Source organism: Sycon ciliatum, chromosome 4 (genome assembly GCF_964019385.1).
Source record: "Sycon ciliatum chromosome 4, ocSycCili1.1, whole genome shotgun sequence".
In the NCBI taxonomy this organism is placed as follows: Eukaryota; Metazoa; Porifera; class Calcarea; order Leucosolenida; family Sycettidae; genus Sycon; species Sycon ciliatum.
Window position 1 is genome coordinate 841,712 of NC_088646.1, and position 25,005 is coordinate 866,716.

General features: G+C 46.7%; 2 protein-coding genes across 2 annotated transcripts in view; one reads left to right on the plus strand and one right to left on the minus strand.

The window, feature by feature from the left end:
• Positions 1 to 1,497: 1,497 nt before the first annotated feature.
• On the minus strand, positions 1,498 to 13,932 carry LOC135813785 (E3 ubiquitin-protein ligase FANCL-like). The gene is made up of 17 exons (XM_065326791.1): positions 13,722 to 13,932; positions 11,300 to 11,373; positions 10,762 to 10,822; positions 10,172 to 10,228; positions 8,819 to 8,925; positions 8,309 to 8,356; positions 8,062 to 8,110; positions 7,576 to 7,644; positions 7,022 to 7,060; positions 6,445 to 6,559; positions 5,924 to 6,007; positions 5,156 to 5,201; positions 4,697 to 4,778; positions 4,372 to 4,488; positions 3,914 to 3,985; positions 2,726 to 3,436; positions 1,498 to 1,774 (listed from the first exon to the last, which is right to left on the minus strand). Exons 1-16 carry the CDS (start codon positions 13,806 to 13,808, stop codon positions 3,410 to 3,412), a joined length of 1,134 nt encoding a protein of 377 aa, XP_065182863.1. The 5' UTR covers positions 13,809 to 13,932; the 3' UTR covers positions 1,498 to 1,774; positions 2,726 to 3,409.
• A 294-nt stretch (positions 13,933 to 14,226) lies between these two features.
• The window catches only part of LOC135813787 (protein Dr1-like), a 14,526-nt gene continuing 3,747 nt past the window's right edge, over positions 14,227 to 25,005 (plus strand). The window contains exons 1-4 of the mRNA XM_065326793.1: positions 14,227 to 14,446; positions 17,866 to 17,952; positions 20,750 to 20,844; positions 23,718 to 23,786. Of these exons, the coding sequence (XP_065182865.1) occupies positions 14,401 to 14,446; positions 17,866 to 17,952; positions 20,750 to 20,844; positions 23,718 to 23,786 (297 nt within the window). The 5' untranslated portion in view covers positions 14,227 to 14,400. The remainder of the gene's footprint in view (positions 14,447 to 17,865; positions 17,953 to 20,749; positions 20,845 to 23,717; positions 23,787 to 25,005) is intronic.

The window sequence follows — 25,005 nt, forward strand, 5'->3', positions numbered from 1 at the left end:
CACCAGAAACTGCGGCACACTTTCGTCTACTTACTACCCAAATTTTCAACGTTGGTGCATTAGCTGCCGTAATGCTTAGTATTATCTATGTTATCCACTCATTGGAGCACAGCTAGTCAACTGTATGGCTGCACACACCAGTAGCCCAGGATCATCGACGTCGGTGAATCCACTATTTTCCAGTGTGCGCGCGCGCGCGTGTGTGTGTGCGTGCGTGTGTGAGGGGTGAACGCCAACGCCACAAGAACTGCACTACAGTGTGCATGTGGTAATAGGGCTGAGTATAGTACTGTTTAATAATAATAATAATACTTGAAGTTGATGAGATGCTCCGTACCGCCGTGCAATGCTCTGCCCATATTGGTAGTCGACATTGTGCTTCAGCACTCATACCCGTATTGTTGGTCATTGTGTACTAGCATATCGTCCATCGCACAAATTATTTGTCTACTTTTTCCTAACTTTCGATACCAGCATTCGTATTTATTTCTATATTATTCCAGCGTCACAACCGGTGATCATTAAATTATAATACCCTCTTCTGGGAAACAATTGCCTTGACTATTATTGTCCTGCATCTGGTTTTCCCTTAAAAAGAAATTGATGCCGTTCGACATCATCAACTCTTGCTTGCTTGTATGCTGAACAATCAGTGTGTGAGGTGGGACATGGAAGAGAGAGGTGGGAATGAATGAGCACTGAGACTATACTTATGGTAGAACACTGGCAACAGATTAAGTTAGTTGCTGGTCAACAAGTAACTTGGTTCTTTCTGGTGAATGGCTACCGCCGCTAACCGGGTATTACATTAACATTGGATAGAGTAGAGGTGCTGCAGTTTACAAGTAGTACCATAGTCTAGACTACAGTATAGAAGCTACTGAAGTATGTGATTACATCACTATAATCATCACAGCCTGGTGTTTGCATTCGGCTACCAGGGATATGGGGAGTCGCATTTTACGTCTCCTTGACGGCTACATCACAAGCAGTGGCTTGCCACTCAACGCAAAGCATAATGACGTCATCCATGTTACATGATGCATCGATGATAGACTGAGATCACCTGTCAGCAATCTCAGCACGTTACTAGTAGACAGTCATGTACTAGTACTCAGGTTATTAGCAGTATTATGTAACCCCACCAGGGCAATGATTTACAGCAGCATCAGCAGTCATGTGACCCCACCAGGGCAATGATTTACAGCAGCATCAGCAGTCATGTGACCCCACCAGGGCAATGATTTACAGCAGCATCAGCAGTCATGTGACCCCACCAGGGCAATGATTTACAGCAGCATCAGCAGTCATGTGACCCCACCAGGGCAATGATTTACAGCAGCATCAGCAGTCATTATAATCACCGTGTAGATGGAATAGAGCATCGATTGTCATACACGCACACAGCCTGACAGGACAGCGAGTTGTCTAACAAGAAGTGCAGGCGTGTAGAGTCGGGGAAACAACACAATTACACGGAATGAGACACCCTCGGCATTCTTGTGCACGCATGCGGCGGCACCCATGGCCCATGAAAATGAGCAAAGCAGCAAGAACACAGATAAGTTAGTCCTGGAATTGCAACTATTCTAACCGATACCCTGTCATTCTGCAATGAGTCTACAGTGCGTATCAGTGAGCCATCAGAGCCGTTTCACGACTCCCTAGTTCGTATTGTATTACGGGTAGAATGGTCACAGCACAATACAGAAGCCAGGTCGCCGTTGGAAACACAAACGGAGTGAATTTGGAGACTGAGAGGGATAGAGCTAACCTGCAGTGCAGAACACATGTAAGTAGCAAACACAGAAACCAGTTAGACACGCACTAGACAGACGCAATCTAGCACAACTGTACAACACCCAATAACTACTATATTTGCCAAAATCCGGCCAATGCTGCACATGGTAGTCGACTACCTTGTGCAGCATTGGCCGGATTTTTTGGCGAATATAGTAGCATATCTTGTGGACAGGACCATATGTGCCAGTCACACCACAATAGCCGAGTACATGTACTTCGAAGTGATTCTAATAGCCAACCACTTGTACCGGTAATAGCCAAGCAGAAGATACATGTGCATGCCACACTCTGGCTGCATGCCTGATGCCAATGGTATATGTTGTCCAATGGCAAGCAAGATCAGTTTGGTTGTACCCATGCAGCCATTGTGGAATACGACATGGGGTATACGTTTTGTACTATGCCACAACCCATAGGAAAATGGTGTCAAGCTATGGTCCAGAGTGTCAGTGTGGCCAGTACCTCAGAGTAACTTCAACATGTACATGTACTGGATATACAAGCCTTGCTTGATAACTTAGATATAACTGACTTGTCAGTTTGAGCACTCTGGCAAGAAATGTTCAGGCCTGATTTAAATCTGGCTTTGGAAATTTTATTTTCATTGCTATCAGGTTCGGCCTCATTTTCTCTGTGCTGCGCTGATGAGTTCACAAAGAAAGAAACAGCATGCTGTCCGCAAAAATTGAGTAACTTAGGTATACATGTATGCCGTGTCATCGGCATCGTCATGCAACGACATACATGTAGTCATGTACTGGTGTATGCAAGCCTTGCTTGATAGTTTAACACATACAGAGTGTCCTCCGCCTTGTAAGATGCTGCCATCGTAAAGCATGCACATGTACTGTACTACATTGAACATTCACATCATAACATTACAAATTCATCAAAACTCATGCATAGAAAGTTAGAAACGTACCCCGACCATGGACATGATGTGCATGGGTAGCAAAGCCGATGTGACACTAGGGTCGTGTTCAATGTTCCTGCACGCCCACCGGGCATGGATGTTCATCTCTCTCTCAGTCTTATTGTTGCTGTACCAGCCTCATAGCATCACGGAGCAGAATACTGGTATACAGGACTTGCTCTTGTCATGTGTCAGTATCAGCAGTATACAACATCCTCTCGCCCAAGGTTGGCCGTAGCTACACGGAACAGCACGGTTAAGGAGACACCCGGGGTGCAAGAGCAGCATGTTCCACTGAGAGTATCTCTACATTCTGGAATCGCAGCTGCCTGACATACAAGTGACACGCGCCACAGCCTCGCATAACGTTACTCCTGCATGTGCGTGTCACTCGCTGTACATGATGCGCAGGGTATGTGGACCTCGACTCTCACATATGGAGCAGTGCAAGCGGTGGTCGAGTCCAGTGGAGCAGCATGCTTGGCTGGAGTAGGAGTACAGCTAGTGCGTCCACCACTCACCAGTTGCAAGACATCCCAGCATGCATGGAGTGGTGAAGAACCACACCAGCACAAGTACTACTGGGTGCATAGGTGAGTGGGGAAAGTCCCAGCAAGTCGTGATTGGGGAAAGTCGCAGCAAGTAGTGAGTAGTACTGAAAACTGTTCCAAGTCACAACACTCTCTCCTCTGCTCAACTGGCCGTCTTCACAGAGATTGGCTGCAGGGACAAGAAGAAAACAGCCACAAGCAAAACAGAACAATTGGAAGGAGCTACAGAGCAGGACTGCAGCAGAAAAGAAATAATGCACTTCCCCCTGTGATCTGGGCAGTACAAATCCTTTCAAAACAACAACATCGACAGCAGCAACAACATGCACACAAGCCAGACACCTGAAGCACCACGCACTTTCAATCAGTGGGCAAAGTGATCACAGTTTGTCTTTGGGTAACTCATCTTCGTAACAATTCGATTAACATTTTTGAAATATTCCTCCTTCTTTTGTAGGCTATGCAGCAATCTCCCTGGATCTATCACTCCCACTGGTCTACCTACATGTCACTTTACTGTAGCAGTAAGCTATGGATGAAGATTTCATCTGTTGCCGGTCAAAATCCTGACAAAGTTTCCAAAGTCACCCACCACAATTTCTTGGGTCAAACGCGGTAGAACCTGGTAAAACATGCAATCACTCACCTGAGAGCAATATGGACACGTTCCAAAGATGACATTGTAGCTCACACGACTTGTGGACAGAGTCCGCAGCCACTAACAGCACACAATACAAATCCATAACAACAAATTAGTCGACTCATCACAACAATATTTTTGTTGATGCCATCTTCATTTTAATAGTCCGCAAGTGTCGTGTGGTCTCATCCGGTAACAAACAAAAAAGTATCACTATTATAACATCAACACCATCATCACCAACGCCAACACCACATCAACACAAAAGAAAACATCTAAATTCTAAAGCAGTGACGAGACAGTAAGTGAGTGCGTGAGTGAGTGAGAGAGAGAGAGAGAGAGAGAGAGTGAGAGTGAGCGAGAGTGAGAGAGAGAGAGTGAGAGAGAGAGAGTGAGAGTGAGAGAGTGAGAGAGAGAGAGAGAGAGAGAGAGAGAGAGATAGATAGAGAGGATAGAGAGCGCACCTCATAGAGACACAGTTGATGGAAGGGTTGCTTGCATCGTTCATACGCACAGGCCTCCACCGGAGTGGCATTGTTGAGACGATATGTGTAACATATACCACAAGCGACGAATAATTCCTGGATGAGACAAGAACAAGCACACAGCGGTGAGCACACCAGCAATCTACACGGGGGAAAGTCTCTTATTCCAACTTCCAACACAGAGCAAGAGCTGAATCATGTGAGAACCAGTTGATTCAAGTTCCTTGTCTCGCTACGGCAACCATAGAACGGGTTGACCCTAACCCCATCCCAGTGATCCCACTACATGTACAAGTACTAGTACCTCTTCTTTGGTGGTAGCCTTGCTGGGAAACTCCACACCGAGTAGCACAGTGAGATTATCCAGTATGGATTGATACAGGTCCCTGAAGAACACACACATGAAATACAGTACAGAGATCTATTATCTAGTGAGTGGTGTAAGACATGACATCATCAGCAACAGAATTTGCTTATCTCAACTGTTGTGTGACCTGGGTGTAGGTCTACGTACAAGTGTGCGCAAGCCCATCATCCAAACGTCAGGATTGGAATATGGCAACACATTCCTTCTTTAGAGCTAAGAGCATATTCTATCAGTGTGTGATGGTGCATGGGTGGGAGAGATGGGTGCATGGGTGGGAGTGTTTAGTGAGGCAGAGATGGGTGCATGGGTGCATGGGTGGGAGAGATGGGTGCATGGGTGGGAGTGTTTAGTGAGATACCGTCTACTGCATACATGTACTAGTACAAGGCACCATACCATTGGTCTAAATTGCGATTCAAGTGTTCCTTGAGCGGCGCCACAGCTGCAGAACAACACAGAACAACATAGAAGTGCAGGCAAGTCATTGGGTACTAAAGCAGGCTGTCAACAACTTACAAGTGCAGATAAAGTACTGGACAGCAAAATTCGACCTCATGAATAAAATAGCGAGCGGGCACTTCATAAACCTACAAGTAGCACCACCAACACCATCAACACTGGGTACTCGAACAGGGTGCAGTGCTACTTTAGTTATGAATCAAATTTCACTGAGCAGAAGGAAACAAGTATCTAAGGGGTCGTCGCAAAGGTTTTCTGTCGTCCCTGAAACGAACAGCGTTCATTTCGTACTCGGACCCTCTCCCCTCCCCCTGAAACGAACACAGCTTGCTATGCTGGACGACGAAAATCGCATGCATGTACATGTCATATGTACAGTGTTGGTCGACTTGCGATTTTGGCTCGCACCCCCCCCCCCCCCCCCCAAATGAATCATGTTCGTTTCAGGGACGACAAAAAACTTTTGCGACGACCCCTAAGAAGCCCTCCATGTGATGGCAAACTGTATGCGAATTAAATTATAGAAAAGATGCGTCATACAAGTGAAGCAAAAAAAAACTCCAGAATCTGTTGGGACCAGTAGCAAGTGAACATTGCGAGTCTTTGTCACATTGTTGTAGAACTTGCCCCCCAGGCAGTACTAGGTATTAGCTAGGGCTAGCTGTCACCAGGAGTAAGACAAGAAACCCATGCCTCAACACTCACCTTGTGCAGCACCCAGTAACTGCATGATTGGCAAGGACCTTGGCTTCACTGGATCTACTTCAATCTGTACAGATGCTGTACTACCTGAAAACACACGCATAAACAAACATGCACACAAACATGCACACAAACATGCACACACACGCACACACACACACACACACACACACACACACACACACACACACACACACACACACACACACACACACATACACGTACACAAACAGTGACATCAGTACCGGAGTCAAACTCACACCTAAGAGCAGCACAGTGTGCAACAAGGTAACAAGGTCCTACTTACTGCTGCAGTACTGCATATTAATAACTTACATTGCAGACTATAGAATGTGATCCCAGCCAGCAATCACTCATCAAACAAAACTATACCCAAGTAAACGCTACTTGATTACTCAAGTAAAACAATAAATACTACTACTAGTACTACTACAAACAAGCACAACAGAAAGCACAACCAGGCACAAAACAAGCAGCAGACACAAGCACCCTGGCCAGCTTACTAATAGCAATACGGCGTAGCAATGCGCTTCGATTGGGCTTTTCCGGCTCCAGTACCCAGACATTGGAGTCGATCTCGTCCATCAAGTTCCAAAAGTCCTGGTACAGCTTCAAAGCCTGGGCAAAGAGTGTACAAGTACAAGTACGATTATAGTGCTATTACTCAGTCACCGTATTAGTTTACTAGACAAGTGACTAATGAATGACACACATGCTACATGAACACATACATGTAGCTGGAACAACTTCAACAAATATTAGCCGCTGCTTGAAGTTTCATACCCTAAGCTAGTGCATATTTCTAATTAAAAAGTTCAATCTTCATGAAAAGCCAGGTGTGATCCGAGATGCCTGCAGTGCAGTTTTCAACGGTGCATCAATTCATGGGGGGCGAACTGTTCCTCCCTTTCCCTCCCCTGCCATATGTATGGTCTCAATATATGCATCCACTGCACTCCAGCTACCACCACCCTCGCGTGTAGGCGCTGTCGTGCCTCGCAACTGTCCCACCAGGCCATGATGATGAGTATGGAGTAGTACATACACTCTTAGCTGCACACTGCAGCAATGTGGACTTACTTGGGTGAACTGGTCGTACACCTCCTGCAAACAGCCACCCTGATGCACGCAAACACATAAAATACAACACGAAAGAAAGCTTACGCCTGGTTCACACTAGGCCGGTTTTTCGGCCAATGCCATGCTCCGACACCGACATGAAATCGACCGACTGCGTCGGACTACCCATTCACACAACGGCATGCGAATTTGCTTGTCTGCCTGTCTGTGTACACCTTATACGTGGTACACAGCTGTGCCAGACTGTAGTAGACGTTAGAGAGCAGAAATAATTTTGTTTTTCACACGAGCCACAGAAGCAAAAGCCTGAAAAGGCTAGCGTCTACATTGTAGTAGTGATCCAGTGCAGCCAGTTCACGATCTGCACAGATGCTCTCTGCTGTTATGGTAAAAAGACGTCAGTGATTGGCCGGGGGCCCGCTCCACCACATGCAAGCACTGAAAATTGGCGAAATATAAATCGTACAAGAAATCGCCCCAAAATTTGCCTAAAACTTATACGGCAAATCCGCTCACACAGACACACACAGAGAACAATACAACACGTACGGTACCTTAGATGACCAGCGCAGGTCAAATGCCACGGGCAAGTCCACAGTACAACGTGGAGCACTGATTGGATACTGTAAATAAAAGAGAGAGAGAGAGAGAGAGAGAGAGAGAGAGAGAGTATGTGTGTGTGTGTGTGTGTGTGTGTGTGTGTGTGTGTGTGTGTGTGTGTGTGTGTGTGTGTGTGAGAGAGAGAGAGAGAGAAAGAGAGATAGAGATAGAGAGAGAGAGTCGGTTTCCTCATTATAACAGCACACTCTATAAGTCAATATAGTTGGGAGACAAGGGTAAGAGAAAGAAAGCAAAAAATAAAAAGTAAAAAGGACCAAGAAACTACAAGTTACACTATAATGTCCACTAACACCACCAGTTACTAAACAATCAGCTCGTGCGATAACAAAGCAAAAAATTATAGAAGTTTTAATTCAATTTGCAGCAGTGCCTCTCCATGGAGTGCCGGGCAACAGTCACTCAGTCGCTCATTTACTTACATTGGAATGCAGGTGCACTGTTATGGGATGAGTTCTTTGAGCATCATCTCTACAGCAGAACATGTGTACAACATAACAAAATGGTGAACATGCTGGGACCAGCATGTTCCGATGTATCACTCGGCACTGGATTCGACCTGCACCTACAATGTAGCCTGCATCTTACAAGTCACAGTCATACTTACAGTGACATGGCACGGCAACGGCACATGTATGTACATTACATTGAACATGTTCATGAACTTACTGGGCAGAGAGCTGGAGGGAGGAGAACGACGGGTCAACAAAGGTCAGTCTGCACACACGGGTCGGGAACACATGCACAGAGATAGAGAGGTGATGATGATGATATTCTAGCTGTGACTGAGTGCCCCAATCAGGGATAGTACCAGTGACTAATTAACACACATCACACATTCGACAAACAGTAGAAAAGAATAGGACCAAGGAACTACAAGACTTAGTTATGCTATAATGTCCAGCTACACCAGTCACAACTTGTGTGGCTCTAAGATGCAAACATCAATTGAAGGGGAATTGAAGACTTCCAGCTTGCGCTTGTCTTGGTTGCACGCACCTTACCCTCCTATGTTATTCCTATAACTTACAAGTAGAACCTTCCAAGTAATTTAGTTGGAAGGCTGTTGGAGTGCGCATCCAAGACGTCCTAGAGCTGATTGGCAGTTAGGCGTAGAACGCCAGTACCGTTAAGAACAGCTTTTAAAAACATTAAAAAAGTGTGTGAGTTCACGCATACCTCTCCCAGCCAATCACACCAATCTCCTCCACAATCTTCGAGAAGAACTTTGGCGGCAGGGCTAATGCCTGCTCGCTTGCTGTATTAGATGTCGCCAGGCAATGCTCCTATGAAGAGTAGAGAAACAGGCGAATAGTAAACATTACTTTTAGGGTCAGTCTATTGGACTGACATTTTTCAAAACAGGTTTTTTTAACTCCTCCCCAGTATACAAACTTACAGAGACGCTCCGCTCCGTTTCCAAAGAAAAAAGATTCCTCCCCAGTAATTGATATTGAACGTGTAATCCGGTACGGTCACCAGCACGTTGAAAAGCGAGCGATGCATTCAGGGGAAACAAGACAGTGGAGCTCATCCAGTAGGTGCTCTGATAAGCATGTTTGCTTAGTACAGACATTGCCCGGGTCATGGGGGTATGGCTCCATATGGAAGTAGGGCTGGATAAGAAGTACTGTACGAGCAGAAATATTCGTCTGGAATTTAATTTTGTCTTTTTCGCCCAAGAATACACTCTTATCATCCATGGACGAAATTTACAACTGGACGAACTCCCTTTCTTTGGAGTTAGACGAAATTATTGACGGACGAAATTTTCTGCTTGTACAGTACTTCGATACTATAATTAGAAGCAGCACAGTTTCCTTTTCCACGTAAGTGTATGTAATAGCAGAGCTCCACTCCATTGGCATTGGTCTGAATTCTGATCGGATGATTCTATTATGCGGGAAAACTGTTTGATTGGTCAATGCTATCACTTTGCCTCACACGTTGTACCCGGGAGGTGAGATAAATAAACCTGCATGTTCCTCTACTCCTCTTTATTCAGGCGCGTTGCTTGAGGAGGCCGCACACATGATAGAACCCTCTCCCAAGCGTCCAGCGATTGTCTTCGGAACCCGTTCATTCCCTGAAACTCCTACTTCAAGTAAGACCATAGACGCAGACCCGAAGCTGCCGTTGCATGTGATGAAGAACATTTTGTTCTCAGCCCAGTGCAACTGAGGATGTACTGGGTACGAGCCCTGGAGAAGTTTGAACAGTTCAAGTTGATCCCCGCTGTCAAAGTGGCCATGGTGAAGGTCAACTGTGCGACAGGAGATGCCAGCAAGCATTCAATTGTTTCATTCCTATACACGACCTGTTCTCAGGAGATTAGACTCCATCAATGGATATACCAATGCTTGCCTCAAATAGGACACAGGGTAACACCAACACAGTTATGCTCTTCACCACTCCTTTCTTGTACTTTAAAGAAGTAGTAACTTAATACTCTACACTGAACCAACAAAACCAAATAAGAACTTGGTTCATTTGAAACACAATTAGTGAGATAACAAATCGCAGGCTACGTACCACTATATGCTTGAACTCCACCAGGAAAGCAGACAGAGTGTTGCTAAGGGAGAGCCGCTATACGAGAAAAACACACACAAAACAGAGACCAAAGCATAGTTGAGACATGGGAATGGAACAATGAGGGGTAAGGCAGGCAACTACTCCAGCCCTTATCCCATGACGGTCAGTCTCATCACAGTTCCATTGTAGAACTGATAAAGGCTGATATCTTTATTATTCACTTACAAAAAAAAGTGCAACACTGCCTGCATACTCTCAGTCTCGCGCAACTTTAATTCTCCTCTGTACGACTAGTACCCTTTATGCAATGGGCTGAGAGAAGGTTATGCTTGGATATCAGCCGTGGGGCCTTTCAGGGTAGAGTAGTTATGCGAATGACATCATCATCATCATCATCATACACGCTAATGAATGAAGTGGCAAACTAGCATTGCCATGTCACTCCGATCCATGATGAAATTGCATGACCTATATCCCAATGACGGATGCGGAACTGAATGACTCTCACGCAAGCCATGGAGCATATTAACGTTTTAACTCGAGGAAGTTGGATCTACACAGGCTATGGCACACGCACTGTGCCTTACTTGGCTAATAACGTCCACGCAGTCAGCTAGCAACAAAGACAATCGATGGTCGCCGTCAAGTCTGCTTGAGAGAGAGAGAGAGAGAGAGAGAGAGAGAGAGAGAGAGAGAGAGAGAGAGAGAGAGAGAGAGAGAGAGAGAGAGAAGAGAGAGAGAGAGAGAGAAGAGAGAGAGAGAGAGAGAGAACGTGAATTATGAGAAACAGCAGTCAGTTTGCATATGAAGGCATTGAAGCATGAAAGTAAGGTTGTGCAATGCCCAGCCCATAGTACTGGGATCAGGCCATAGTACTGGGACCAGGCCATAGCATAAATTCTGTTGATGCGAGTGCAGCAAACAGTCTTGAAAAAACATCACGACCCTATGAACATTGCCGTTGAACATGGTGACAGCCTAGTTTGGGAAACGCAGCCGCTCAGACAGTGCATGAAACACGTCTGTGATGGTGTGCGCATGAGCTCCTGCATGCAAGCATACCTGTTCATGCATACACCTGTGACAATTACACACGCAGAGTGGAATGCATTGATTCTCACATACATAGTGCCATCCAGTGTGCTAACACCAGGCTGGTATCCAGCAGGCAGCTCAATGCGTACATGAAACGTGTCCTCCTGTATTGGGAACACAGTGAAACAAGCACACAGCACATGCAGTTATTTGCCAGCCCCGACTGCCATCGGATTTCCCGTGCGGTGCCAAGTAAGTTCACCACCCGGCCCGCTCTTTCATGCCCCACATGTGGATTTCCTACCATATGCCACAGTGACGTGTGTGACATCACGGCACGTCACGATATATATGATGTGTGGGGCAGTGAAACCCCACTTCCAGTCAGTGACAGGAGAGAAATTTCGCCTTCACTCCGTGAATGTCCAAGAACAAGGCTGCCTAGATGTACCTGCCATCATGGCCAGTTGCCTTTGAAGTTGCCGGTTTGAGCACACGTTTATCGACGTCAGGGTGTTTAACCTGTATGCGTCCTCAAATTGATAACCTGTCCCAGAGGACCAGCATAACCAGAAACAAGGGGGGGGGGGGTGCTTTCCAGCCTAATGACCCTGGATACGGAGACCACCTGGTAGAAGAGGTCACGTTTGAAGGTCCCTTGAGAGGTCGTCTTCCTCACTGTACAATGTAGTGCGTTTATTCCGAAACTGGTCCAATCATTCAGAAATTGGTCCAATCATTCAGAAACTGGTCCAATCATTCCAAAACTGGTCCAATCATTCCGAAACTGGTCCAATCATTCCGAAACTGGTCCTATCATTCCGAAACTGGTCCTATCATTCCGAAACTGGTCCTATCATTCCGAAACTGGTGCATTCCTTCCAGACCTGCTGCAATCATTCCGGAATTGGTGCAATCATTCCGAAACGGTCCAATCATTCCGAAACTGGTCCAATCATTCCGAAACTGATCCAATCATTCCGAAACTGGTCCTATCATTCCTTCCAGAACTGGTGCAATCGCTCCGGAACTGGTGCAATCATTCAGAAACTGGTGCATCCATTCCGGAACTACTGCATTCGGATAATATTCTGACTGCTATGGTCTCGGACCTCGAGCAGCTGGAGCAATTTGGCCGTTCAACGTTTTACACTGTTTCCAAATATGGATCAGTTGATGTGCCACAAAGTATGCGAAGTGCAGCACTGTAAACTCGACAAAGTTTAGTTTAGTAAAGTAAAGTTTGCACGTCCGCGTTACCACCGGCTATACAATTGCGTTGAGAAACACAACCAGCTTAGGAAGTTTCGCATGTGCCAGGCCACCACCATGCCTGTGATACCAGGGTGGCAGATGCAGCGCCTAACGGCGAGGGTGAGGTGGTAAGTCTCACAACCAATGCCCGACAAGGGGGCTAACCTCGTTAGCTGCATCCATGTTACCCTCACTCCGAGTAGTGAGCACCCAGTTGACCGTGGGTGTCGGCGCAGTTCACTGCATGTAAAGTGGTTCACGCGTGCATCACCGCATTTGCTAGCACAGTACACGCTCCCTGCTCCCAGCGCGAGTCTCGAACTCGGGACCTTGTGATTCGCAGGCAAGCCCACAACCACTCGGCCAAAGCGCTGGTGTTTAGTTTAACGACAAATATATTCAACGACTTCATTTTGATGGTCGTTTCTCGGTATTTCAATTTAGTATTTAGTGATTGAAGAACTCAACTATGTACATGACACAGGACGCTGGGAGTTCGCGACGTCAAACCTTAGCGAAATCAGTCCATTCGCAAAGACCACGGAGCTCTCCTGTTGCCAAAATTTCCCGGGGTTTACAGTACATGTACCGACCGGTATTGGAGTTTTCCGCCGAGTTTTCCGCCAACGCCAATCACACTACATGGCCATACACACAGTGATAGGGAAATATAGTACCGTAAAGTACCGTTGATCCGCCCCCTCTCTAATTGCCGCCCCCTGTCGATTTTCTGCCTGTGAAGCTACTTCAGCGTATGTACAACGAAATACGATATTGAACCGACGCATGCACTGCTCTACGCAATACGTGCGAGTGCAGGATAACAATGTGCACAATCCAGCACATCGAGTCAGAACTTCCACGTTTTTGTACATCGTACTGCACTTGACAGCCTTGATCTAATTCCCGCCCCCTGCCGAAAACCCAGCTGGGAAGCGACATGGATGGGGGGGGGGGGGGGGATCAACAGTACTTTACGGTATATGCATCATCCTTTGATCTGCTCAAGGCTGCTGCTGTTTTTAAGATATTCCGATTGTTCAGTTCTGTACCGGGCCGTCATGATCAAACGTATCCTCGGTGAATTCACTTGGACATATTATTTTGAATCTCTCGACTCTGTCAGTTTTAGCTGTTCACAGTTCAGGCTGGCCGTACTGATGCTATGATAAACTCTAGTTTCCAGTGGCGAAAGTATGGGATTTTAAACAAGCTGGTAAAAATCATTGCACATTTACAATGTATAAAAGTTTCTTACTTTCACATTGATGAAACCTTCATAAATTTTGAATTTCGAATCCACAGGAAGCAGTGTGGGGAAGATACTGCCAACGTCATCCATCATACACGCAGGTTGTGCAATCTACAGACTGCACCACCTCCTCCACAACTTCCACCTGTACTGTCTCCAACAACTACTTCTACAATCAAGGTCTCTGTGTCTAAAATAATTTACTTCGAAATGCTTGCAATTATACTGCATGGCCATTGCACATAATCATTGAATAATTGATGGATATGGCCATATGGATGGAGGTTTGGTTGAACCATGACCAGATGACCCTGTTTCGAATTTCGTGCACACGAAACCCATGCGTTTTTTAGTTTGTCAAAAATGTTCACGGCATCGCGCAGCCTTTTTCGTTGGGTTTTAAATTTTGCTGATGAGTCGAGTCTTGATTTCTCTGTCTTGCACTTTGTTGACTTCTCGTACTCGTACATGTACAGCGCGCGGCTAGCTACCGTAGATCTACTGCCACTGGCCCGTAGTTTTGAGCCGTAGTTTTGATGGTGGTTTGACTTTTCAGTTTTGTTTTGATTTTGACTTCATTTCATGCATTTCAATTTTGAACGGCGTTTGAGAGTTGGATGTGTAATGCCAACCATCGAGACCTTTTACTAATCAGTTTGCTTCTTCATTTACTTGATTCGTGGCAATGGCGGACGGAGGACCCCCTGACGATGATATTTCGCTGCCGAGAAGTGAGTTTGAATTCGTGAATGAAATAGTATTGGCGAAATTCGAAAATAATACTCTACTGCTTTTTGATTTGTATGTGATCAAAATCTAGACACTCAGCTTTCTCCTTTAAATAGGGGAGTAGTTCGGATAAAACTTCTTCACCGAATCCTATTTTTCAGAGTGAGATTTATTTGAGTTGTGTAGTGAATTCAGTTTCAATTCACAGATCAATGACGCCATAGGTATCTGCTGAAGATTTCTATGGACAGTGAATAAATGAATACGATATCTACAACAATGTACATGTACTGTGCTAATAGCCTATAGTGTAGTGTCAGAGGAGAACGATCAACATCTGTGGAGTTTCTTTTCTTTTGCTTGTTGGCTATCCAACACAGCTTATTACTGTCAACGAAGTTTGCATCAATTCAAGTCTTGTTTCTTAGACTAGCTTGGAGAGTCTAATACAAATGATTGACAGAGAAGATGTCCTACAGTGTAGCAGGCCTATATAAACCCGTGCGAAGAATCCATACAACACTACACCCTGTATTACGGCAGCTAAGCTAAGGCTGCAACCACACTAGGTACAAAATCGCGTACAAACGGCATTACAGTAGAAATCGTCATGGCGACCCGCCCGAAATGCAAAATGCACTTAGTAGGTTTTCAGCAACCGGCGCACCCTGTAGAAAGCCGCGTTTGTCGTTTTCGTCGTTTTCGCGCTCCATCTCCTGTGTACAACTTTTTTTGTACCTGGTCTTCGTACGTATAGCGTATAGCATCAGCATCAGCATTGTTTTTGAATTTCCCGGTCTTTTCCACCGCATGGCACATGCTTTGGTATGACAACGTCACGTGCTGGTCGCGTGAAAACGTCATCTATACAGACCGGAAAGTGTAGTGTGGTTGCGTACCGACTTGTACTGAGATTAGCCTGAAAATTTGTACTGTGATTTTGACGTAGTGTGGTTGCGGCCTAAGCTCCTGGCCAGGCCCAGGCTGAATGGCATCTGTAGCTGATGTCTCTATTACGTGTTACAGTCATGTATATGCAGTTTAGGTCTCAGTCAGAGCCGCAGTGAGTTGCGGCAGCACAAGACAGTGCTCAATGCACCTAGACCCAGAACCTCATACAGGCACAGAGAAGGGACTTGCTGTTTGATGATCGCTAGTAACAGCAACACAGTTTGTGTCTCTCTTCTCTGTACCTGTATAGCTATGATCTCCAGTGCATGTACACTGCTATTTGATAGTACTGTACTAAAACACTGCATGCAGATCTCTAGTCTCCTTCGGACGCGTTTCTCTAAATATTATCATACATCTCTTCCCCCCCCCCCCCCCCCCCCCTCTATTTCTTTCTTTCACACACACACACCTTGGACCTTGAACGCCCATCACATAGCGATGATGGCTCAGGCGCGGCAGTGGGGGGCGTGCCTCTTCAGGTCACCAATGCGGCCAAAGGGACGGCCACATGCGCAACGGAACTCTTTCGGTCCGGGTGGAGGAGGCTGCTGACAACACAACCGCCTCCAGGTTGGGCGATCCTGGGCTTGACGGGTCCATTCTCCCTCTCCGATCTGGGCCGCAGCTAGGTCAGTGACAACAACGTCACGCCATCGCTTCTTCGGACGATGGCGTGGGCGAGTGGCATATAACTCGCCAAATACCATCTGCTGCGGAGTGCGGTGTTCCTCCATACGTGCAATGTGCCCCAGCCAGCGCAAACGATGCTGTCGCAGCAAATCGGAGACGTCAAGAGACATGCCAAATCGCCTGCCCAATTCTGCCGATGTGAGCCTGTCCTCCCACTGCTGGATCCGCGATACGCCGAGGATAGACCGAATACAGGAGCGATGGAAGACGGTCAGCCAATGGACGTGGGTAGCCTTCACAGCCCATGTCTCTGCACCGTAGAACAGAGTGCTCAGGACAAAAGCGCGATATACCATGCACTTAATGCCGATGGATAAACCCCGGCACCGGAAAATCGGGGTCAGGAGGCAACCAAACACACGAGATGCCTTGGCCAAGCGGGAGGTGATCTCCACGTCCAGTGACCCATCGCAACTCACCACACTACCGAGGTAAGTAAACCCGGAGACCATCTCCACAACCCCACCATCATCGAGGACGGCATCAGGTTGTAGGTCCCCCAGGCCGACTGGTATGGCCTTGGTCTTGACGATGCTGACAGTGAGACCCCGCTGAGAGGCACAGGCGATGAACTCGTTTGCCAGGGTCTCCAGATGTTCTCTTGATGTGGTGTATACAGCGGCATCATCAGCGAACTGGGACTCGGTAACTTGGTACGTGTTCAGTCGCGCCTTGGTTGTTCGATCCCCAACGAGCTTCCGGCCAGGGCGTGAGCGCAGGGACACGCCGGGAACAGAAGAGCGGGAAGGCCAAGACGACATTACGGCAGCAAAATACAGATTGAATAAGGTGGGGGCAAGAGTACAGCCTTGGCGAAGACCATTGTTAACATATATGTCCTCCGTCAAGCGACCAGATATACGAACCCGAGCCCTCATGCCGACATGTAGGCACCGAATCAAGCTGAGAAGGGTAGGTGGAATACCGAGCTTCCCGAGGACAAGCCACAACGCCTCACGAGGTATGCTGTCATAAGCCTTCTTCAGGTCGACAAATATGACATACAGTGGCGTATCATGTTCGATGGCCTTCTCGATTAGCTGGCGCGCCACAAACACCATGTGGCACACACACACACACACACACACACACACACACACACACACACACACACGCACACATACACCACACACACACACACACACACACACACACACACACACACACACACACACACCACTCACACACTCACACACTCACACACTCACACTCACACTTTTTTTCTCTCTATTTCTCCCTCCCTGTCTCGCACAGTCAGTCCGAGGAAACTCCCTTGATAGGCATCCATTTGCCTTTGGAGAATGCATGTTATGCAATACATGTACACTGTAATCCTATGCCACACTGTATGACCGTTGTGTGATAGATGGCGACACTGCTGTGGTGAACCGTATAGCTGGATAGTGCATGAATGAATACCGGTAGCAGAGAGTGGTGCAGTTCAGTGCACTACATCCACTATACTAGTGTTGTCTAAGAGATAGTACACTGTATTTGCAGCACACAATGTACTGTCGTGGACATGGCCATCCGGTCGGAGGTCAAGCGGCCCCAGGGCGCTGGCCATGCAGCTGTGAGCACGCATACGGCACACCCATGCAACATTCTGTATGCACTGAGGGTGCCGGCCCCGATCTCCACGTCCACGACACTACATGTACCAGTACTTGCGATAGGTCCTACTGATGGTACCCTGCCTGCATCTTTGCTGGATTCAATGACTTGTATACAATGTGGCCTCATCAGCGAAACTGAACCCATGTGTGTTTGTGTGCAGCGGCTGTGAATAAGTTGATAAAGGAGATGTTGCCAAACATGCGTATATCCAATGACGCAAGGGAGCTGGTTCTCAACTGCTGTACAGGTTAGTTGTGATTGCTAGCTAGCTACATGTATTCGTGTATTCGGCTATTTCACAGTGCTGGTACTGTATCCGTGCTGCTAGTGTTGCTTGCAGTACCAATCGTGCTGCCTTAGGTGTTTCAATGAGTGCAGCTGCTGCTGCTGCTGACAGCATGACTAAAAACTGCCTTTTGCCTATTACGTGCATAGTGCATACACCCAAAGAGCTGAAGAAGAGGGGGAGACAGGGAGGGTGAAGGCACAATGACTTAGGGGCCGTTTACATGAGAAAAATAAGCCCAGGCTTACTCGCCTCGGGCTTATTTTTCAACCGTTTACATGACAGTTGTGCGCAGCTGAGTTCAAGTGGGTGACTGCGAGTTATGCGTGCATTTGATTTTTCAAATTGCACATGAAGGCAGTGGTAAATGTTCATGGAGATGAAACTTGGGTCAAGACGTGCCTTCTCACGCTTCTACTGCCTTTCCAATTGTCACTTTTTTCCCAAAAAGGTGAAGCCTTTGCTGAACAAAAATTCTTAAGAAATATCGCCAAGAAGAGAAACAAGAGACGCACTGTCCACGACGAAATCCTCTCCGGTTCACGAGGCAAAATCGAAAAATACGAAAAAATCGCTTACAAGCCCAGAGCTTATTTTCTTGACCGTTTACATGAGAAAATGAGCCCTGGTTGGATAAGCTCGGGGTCAAGGGTAGGACCAGTTCAGCTCGGGGCGAGCTGAATAAGCCCGCCACACCATATCAACGCCCGCTCTAAAATGACTGGGTGACAATTCAAGGGGGGGGGGGGGGAGGGGGCTTATCGTAAGCCTAGGGTTGAATTGACCAAGATGGTATTTTTGTCCATACAAGAGGCTTGGGATTTTAAAAAATAAGCCTGGGCTTATGTTTCTCATGTAGCGGCCCCTCAGAAGGGTGAGGAGAAGGGATAGAAAGGTTGTATTGAAGATAATAAGATGACTCGATGGGTGTGACGCGCAGTGTGCTCAGCTTTGTAGCACGGCGATCATGCTTTTGTGTTGAATGTAGCTAGGGGTGAAACAATTATACCGAATATTCGAATACTCGTTTGGATTTTTCGAATATAATCGTACTCGGAATAAATCAGAGTACTCGCTCATACATGGTACATACATTTACCACAGAAGTCTGCAGTTTCAGAGCAGCAGTCAGCAGATATTGATGTGCAGACTGTGTGGTGAACATTTGTGCACGAGTAGAGAGAGCCCAAATGATCCACCAACCAATACACCCGAGAAAAGAACTGCCAATCGGTTCAATCAGGGTTGTATCATGTGATTTTTGAGGCGGTTGGTGTGCAATGTTTAGAATATCAAGAATACTCGAATACTCGAATATTCGATCGGAGAAAATCAGAGTACTCGAACTCGGGATCTCAGTGCCAACTTTCACCCCTAAATGTAGCACATGTGACAGAAACTGGTCAAACAGTGCAGTGTTCAATATAACACAAGTATGGGAGCTGGGTGGCTCCTTTACACTGCAGGTGTGACCCACCCGTCTCCACTACTTGTGCTATATGTATCACTGCATATATCACTGCATATATCACTGCATGTATCACTGCATGTATCACTGCATGTATCACTGCACTGTTTGACCAACCTGTGCTACGAAAAGCCTCTTGTACGGGCAAAGCAAAAGTGCCTGTGCTATGTGCATTACTGCACTGTTTGACCAGCCTTTATCGTTTGTGCTACGGTCATAGTAGAAAGACGTGAAGACTCCAATGCAGCATCTTAATTAATAATAGAAGGGAAGCGGTGGTTACACCTGGCAAAGTGGCGGTAAACACACAACCCGCACGTCCCTATCCGAGCCAAGTCGCTGCTGTGTCATCACCTATGCGCCAGGCGCTAACTGATGTACCAGCCAGCTGTATGTATGTGGATACATCACCAGCCATGCGTCGACTAAGCCCCGTGGGCAAACAGGTGATAGTGTTGAGGGAAGGAGAGCTCTTGGCCAGAATTTTACAGCTTAGAGAGCGCTTTGTGTGGGTAGGCGTGTATGTACCGCCATTTTGCCAGGTGTGTGTTTTACCGCCGTTTCTCTGCTAGGTCTATATTAAAATACTAAAGCGTGATCACCATGCTACTCAACCTTGCGCTTCATCTTAGTATCTTACTACCTTGTCATAATCGAGCTAATTTTTGACCTTTCCTCACCCCTTGTCCTCACCCCTTCGGACTCATCGCGCCTTCACCCTCCCTGCCTTCACCCTCTTCTTTAGATCTTAGGGTATATATGCTAGGTGAATAGCAGTTTCTAGGTTTGCTGCCTAAGGAAGGTTTTGCACTCGAAACTCTGAGTAACGGCAGAGAAGACTTGATTGTACCGTTGCTGCGTACCCACGTTATTGTTTGCTCCGACCTCCGCGCACTGAGCACTTTTCACAACCTGAGGATTAGTCGGCATGTGGGTAGGTATGTGTGTAGGTAGGTGTGTGTCATGTGTTGGATGTGCCATGTAACTATTGTTTACGAGTGCTGTGTGCTACTGCATCGTATACTTATGCACTAGGCATGTACATGTGTCAGTAGGTATATAATTATCATGTGTAGTACTGTACATGTGTGCTATGTGTTGTACTGTAGATATGTGCCTTGTGTAGTACATGTACTGTACGTATGTACGAGTATCATGTGTGGTAGGTATGTGCCATGTGTTGCATTGTCCTGTGTACACATTTACACATGTACATGTGTATTACTTGCTTCTCTGTGTACATGTACAAGACTGTATTACTTGCTTCTCTGTGTACATGTGCATATGCAGAGTTTATACATCTACTGGCGGCAGAGGCCAATGAGGAGTGTGGTCGGCAAGCCAAGAAGACCATTGGTCCTGAGCACATCCTTGCTGCACTGAAGGTGAGTGGGAACTGTGCAGTGTCACCATCTGGTCTCCCTGTGTGTCCGGTACACATGCATGCACTCATACTTGTCTTGTTGAACAGTGAACCTTCGGTATGCCCAAGTACACATACCCTGGGTTGAATCTCAGATACAAAGTACCGTGTAGCTCGCTATTTCAGAGTGATGGTATGCCTCGCGGAGGTGTTATACATACTGAAGTTGCACTGCGTCTTCACTTTTGTAGCGGATGGCTTGTTTTCTGGCTTTATAGTGCACTGGTGTGTGTGTGCTCACACACATTTGCGTGCTCCATTGGATGTATGTGCTTGTAGTCTATACTTTCAAGTACATGTAGATGCAAGCAGCAGTGGCTGGCAAATGGTGTCATGTTCATTGTACTGCTGTCCAGGATGTGAATATTCATGCTGGTTGTACCCCTCTCCCATGCTGGTTGTACCCCTCTCCCATGCTGGTTGTACCCCTCTCCCATGCTGGTTGTACCCCTCTCCCATGCTGGTTGTACCCCCTCCCCCATGCTGGTTGTTTTTTTTTTGTTTTTTTACGTGTACGAAACCTCTTGTACGGGCAATATTAATAAACCGATACAATCATGTCATGAAAATACAAAAGATGACCAAAATGATAAAGTAATAAAGCTGACAGAATGGAGGGAAAACTTATTTACAAAGCACGAAGAAGTGTAAAAACAACAGAAAAATGATAAGGCACCCATTTTGATAATCCAGGGGATGGCCCACGCCTGGTACTGCCACTGCATTATAAATCATACCGTTTTATTACGTAATGACTGATAAAAGGTGTGAAGCAAACTAATAAAAATAGTGTAAATGAAAATCGCTGCTAGATCACACCTTACTGAGAGAGAAGCCATGACGTGCGAGGGGCCTACAGGTCAGCCAACTTGAAGCACCCTTCTCAGAGGCAAGTTGGATGACACGCTGCTGGTCGGCATTAAGGGTAGCAGTAATCATCGTGACCTCAGCCCACAGTGCATCCCGAGATTGGGAGGTGGCAAGACGCTTCTGGGTGCGGATGAACACCAGTGCATCACCCAGAGATGGGTCCTGGCGGACAATCCGTTGCACTAGGGAATCGGTTAGGGCAAGGGACGACTGATGCTGTGAAGCCATAGAGCTGGGGACGACGAGGCCCAGGCCACCAAAACGGCAGGGCAAAGCGAGCAGAGTGCGTTCCATGTTACTATCCGGACGACTCAACAGAGCCGGGATGAACTTACTAGTGACTAAGGAATCCAATTCTTCCAGAGCCACAGTCAGCTGAGGTGTTGTGCGGCAGAGGAAAGCCCATTTGCTCTTGAACCCGTGGACGAAGGCAGAGTAAGCTGCTTGAGGCTGGGTCAGAGCAATCTCGGATAGCTTCGTGAGCTGATCGCACCGGGAGCGTGCCGCTTCCTCAATGTACCGGGTGATGAATTCAGGGGAGCCAATGGCTGACCCCAGATATCGGACGCCATCAGATCGGATCTGAACGCCAGTCGACTGGAAAACTCGGCGTGCCTCATCCAGGAACTCTGGCTTGACGAGAAGGATAGACTTTGCTGGATTGGGGAGGTACCCAAAAGAGGGCCCTTTCTCGGCAAGGCTATCCCACCATTGGCGAAAAGGCCTCACCTTGCCACCAGCCGCAGAGTCGTCAGCATACCAGGCTTGGGACCCTCGGATGCAACTCCCTGCAAGAGAGGAAGGGTGGCAATAGCGTACAGCGGCATCGCTATTGGATCACCCTGGGTGGTACCTTCACTGGAGAGCATAGACTCACCACCTACATATAGGGTGGCTGAGTGGCGGTAACAATTGATGGCGATTGGGGCCAACGCTGGGCAGAGGTGCTGTACATTGCGGAGGCACACTTCCCTGTTGATGCTGTTGAAGGCATTGGTTGCATCCGCAAGGAGAACACACTCAGACTTGCTGCTGTTGAAGACTTGTCGCATGGCGTGAACTGCGGCTTCGATCCCGCATTCCTGCCCAGCACACAACTGAAGACTTCCTGCGGCCTTTTGGACGTCTCCGCCAATGACAGCAAGGATGGCCTTTCCAATTATGCAACTAAGGACCTCACCTATGCCAATGGGCCGCACACCAGGCTGTTTGTCCAGAGGGATGAGGCGACAGGCGACATAGGCGTTGAGACATGCTGGATCCACATAAGTTGTAGCGAGCCGCTGGGCACAAGCCATGATAGCGTCGCATAGGGTGTCAGAGGCATCTTTGAAGGAGGTGCACATGTGTCGCCAGCAATCAGCATCAACTCCTGAGGGGCCAGCAGCTCCACGGGTGTGTAAAGCCGCTTTGCGGACTGTCTCACGTGTTAGTGAAGCCCCATGCTGGTTGTACCCCCATGTCTGTTGTCCTTACGTACCGTATTTTTCCCAATAAATGTACAGTCTTTTTTATTTTTTCAAAGGTGGTCAGACCTGTACTACTATAGGAGACTGTACTAGTATTGGAGACGTGTACTTTTATTGTTTCTGGAAAGATTGACTGTCTGAGTTGGGTGGTAAACAACTAGTGATAATGATACTGTAAATCTGTAAATACATGCAACCATGGTAAGAATCAGTGTACAGAGGCACAAAGATGATAAACGGGTAAGAAAAACGAAGTAAGGTGGGCCATAGTACCTGTACCCCAGTAATGCCCATCACATCATTCCGCCATGTACTATTACTAGAGACGTGTCCTTTTATATTTTTGATCCACACTCAACATGTACTACAGTTGGAGACGTACTAGTATTGGAGACGTGTACGTTTAATGGGGAAAATACGGTATGCGTATCTGGCTTGTCTGTGTGCTGTGATCTGTGGATCTGGTTCTCGTGTTTTTTGGCGTGGCGGCGAGCAGGAGCTAGGTTTTGATCATTATGTCCCTGAGGTTGAGGATGTCTTGGAGGATTACAAAGTCCAGGCAACGGTAAGCATGATGTAATGATGATGTAATTATGATGTGATTATGATGTAAGGATGTGCAATGATGATGTATAAGGCGTGAAAGTGATGATGTCACAAAACGGCCAGGGAATAGTAAGTTCACACCAGATTTCTACTTTGGATCCACTAAGGTGTGACTTTGCTATTGCCTCAGTATGTGGGTGCATAGCAACCCATTCATGTCGTATGCAGTTGGCAGTTGTCACCCCACCCCCATTAGCCAAATCAGTCGATTTCACCGGCAATATCGCCTTGCTGTGAGTAAGACCACTTGAAATGTGCTTGGATCCATGTAAATCCAGTTTTTGAATGTTTAAATTTGTTGCTATGCTGTGACGTAGCACTGTCAAGCCCTATTACTTCTACAGTGTATTGTGCATGGTCACAGTGCTGACTGAAAGCTACTAGTAATGCTACAGTATAGTAGTAATGCTACAGTATAGTAGTAATGCTACTGTATAGTAGTAATGCTACAGTATAGTAGTAATGCTACAGTATAGTAGTAATGCTACAGTATAGTAGTAATGCTACAGTATTAGTAATGCTACAGTATAGTAGTAATGCTACAGTATAGTAGTAATGCTACAGTGTAGTAGTAATGCTACAGTATAGTAGTAATGCTACTGTATAGTAGTAATGCTACAGTATGGTAGTAATGCTACAGTATAGTAGTAATGCTACAGTATAGTAGTAATGCTACAGTATAGTAGTGTGTGCATGGTAGTAGTGTTTGTGTGCAATTATTTGACTGGACTGGATTACTTTTTGATTTGCTACAGAGTGCACTCAGTGCAGGCAGTATATTGTATTGTTGTATGAATTGGTAAAACATGACTTACCGTAAAAATCCGTAAATAAGTATGTATTTACTTTCGAATTTAGTGACCACACCCGTACTAACTTTCGGGCGGGTACTGACTTAAGGGCGCGAACCAACTTTCGGACCTGACTTGTGTGTAGTGGAGAAGTCATTTTCATGTCGATGTACATGCTACGTACTGCATGTGCGCACCGTACCGGTACTTATTTTGGGCAGTATGTTTATCGGGCTTGACTTGACTTCAACGGACAGAGCCAAAAGAATGAAGGGGGTATTTCTTTTGGGCAGGTACTTATTTACGGACTTTTACGGTGCTACTTCAGTAGTAGCAGACTAGGTCATGCAGCAGCTCTGCATGACATGCATGTTAGCTGGTGTGAGC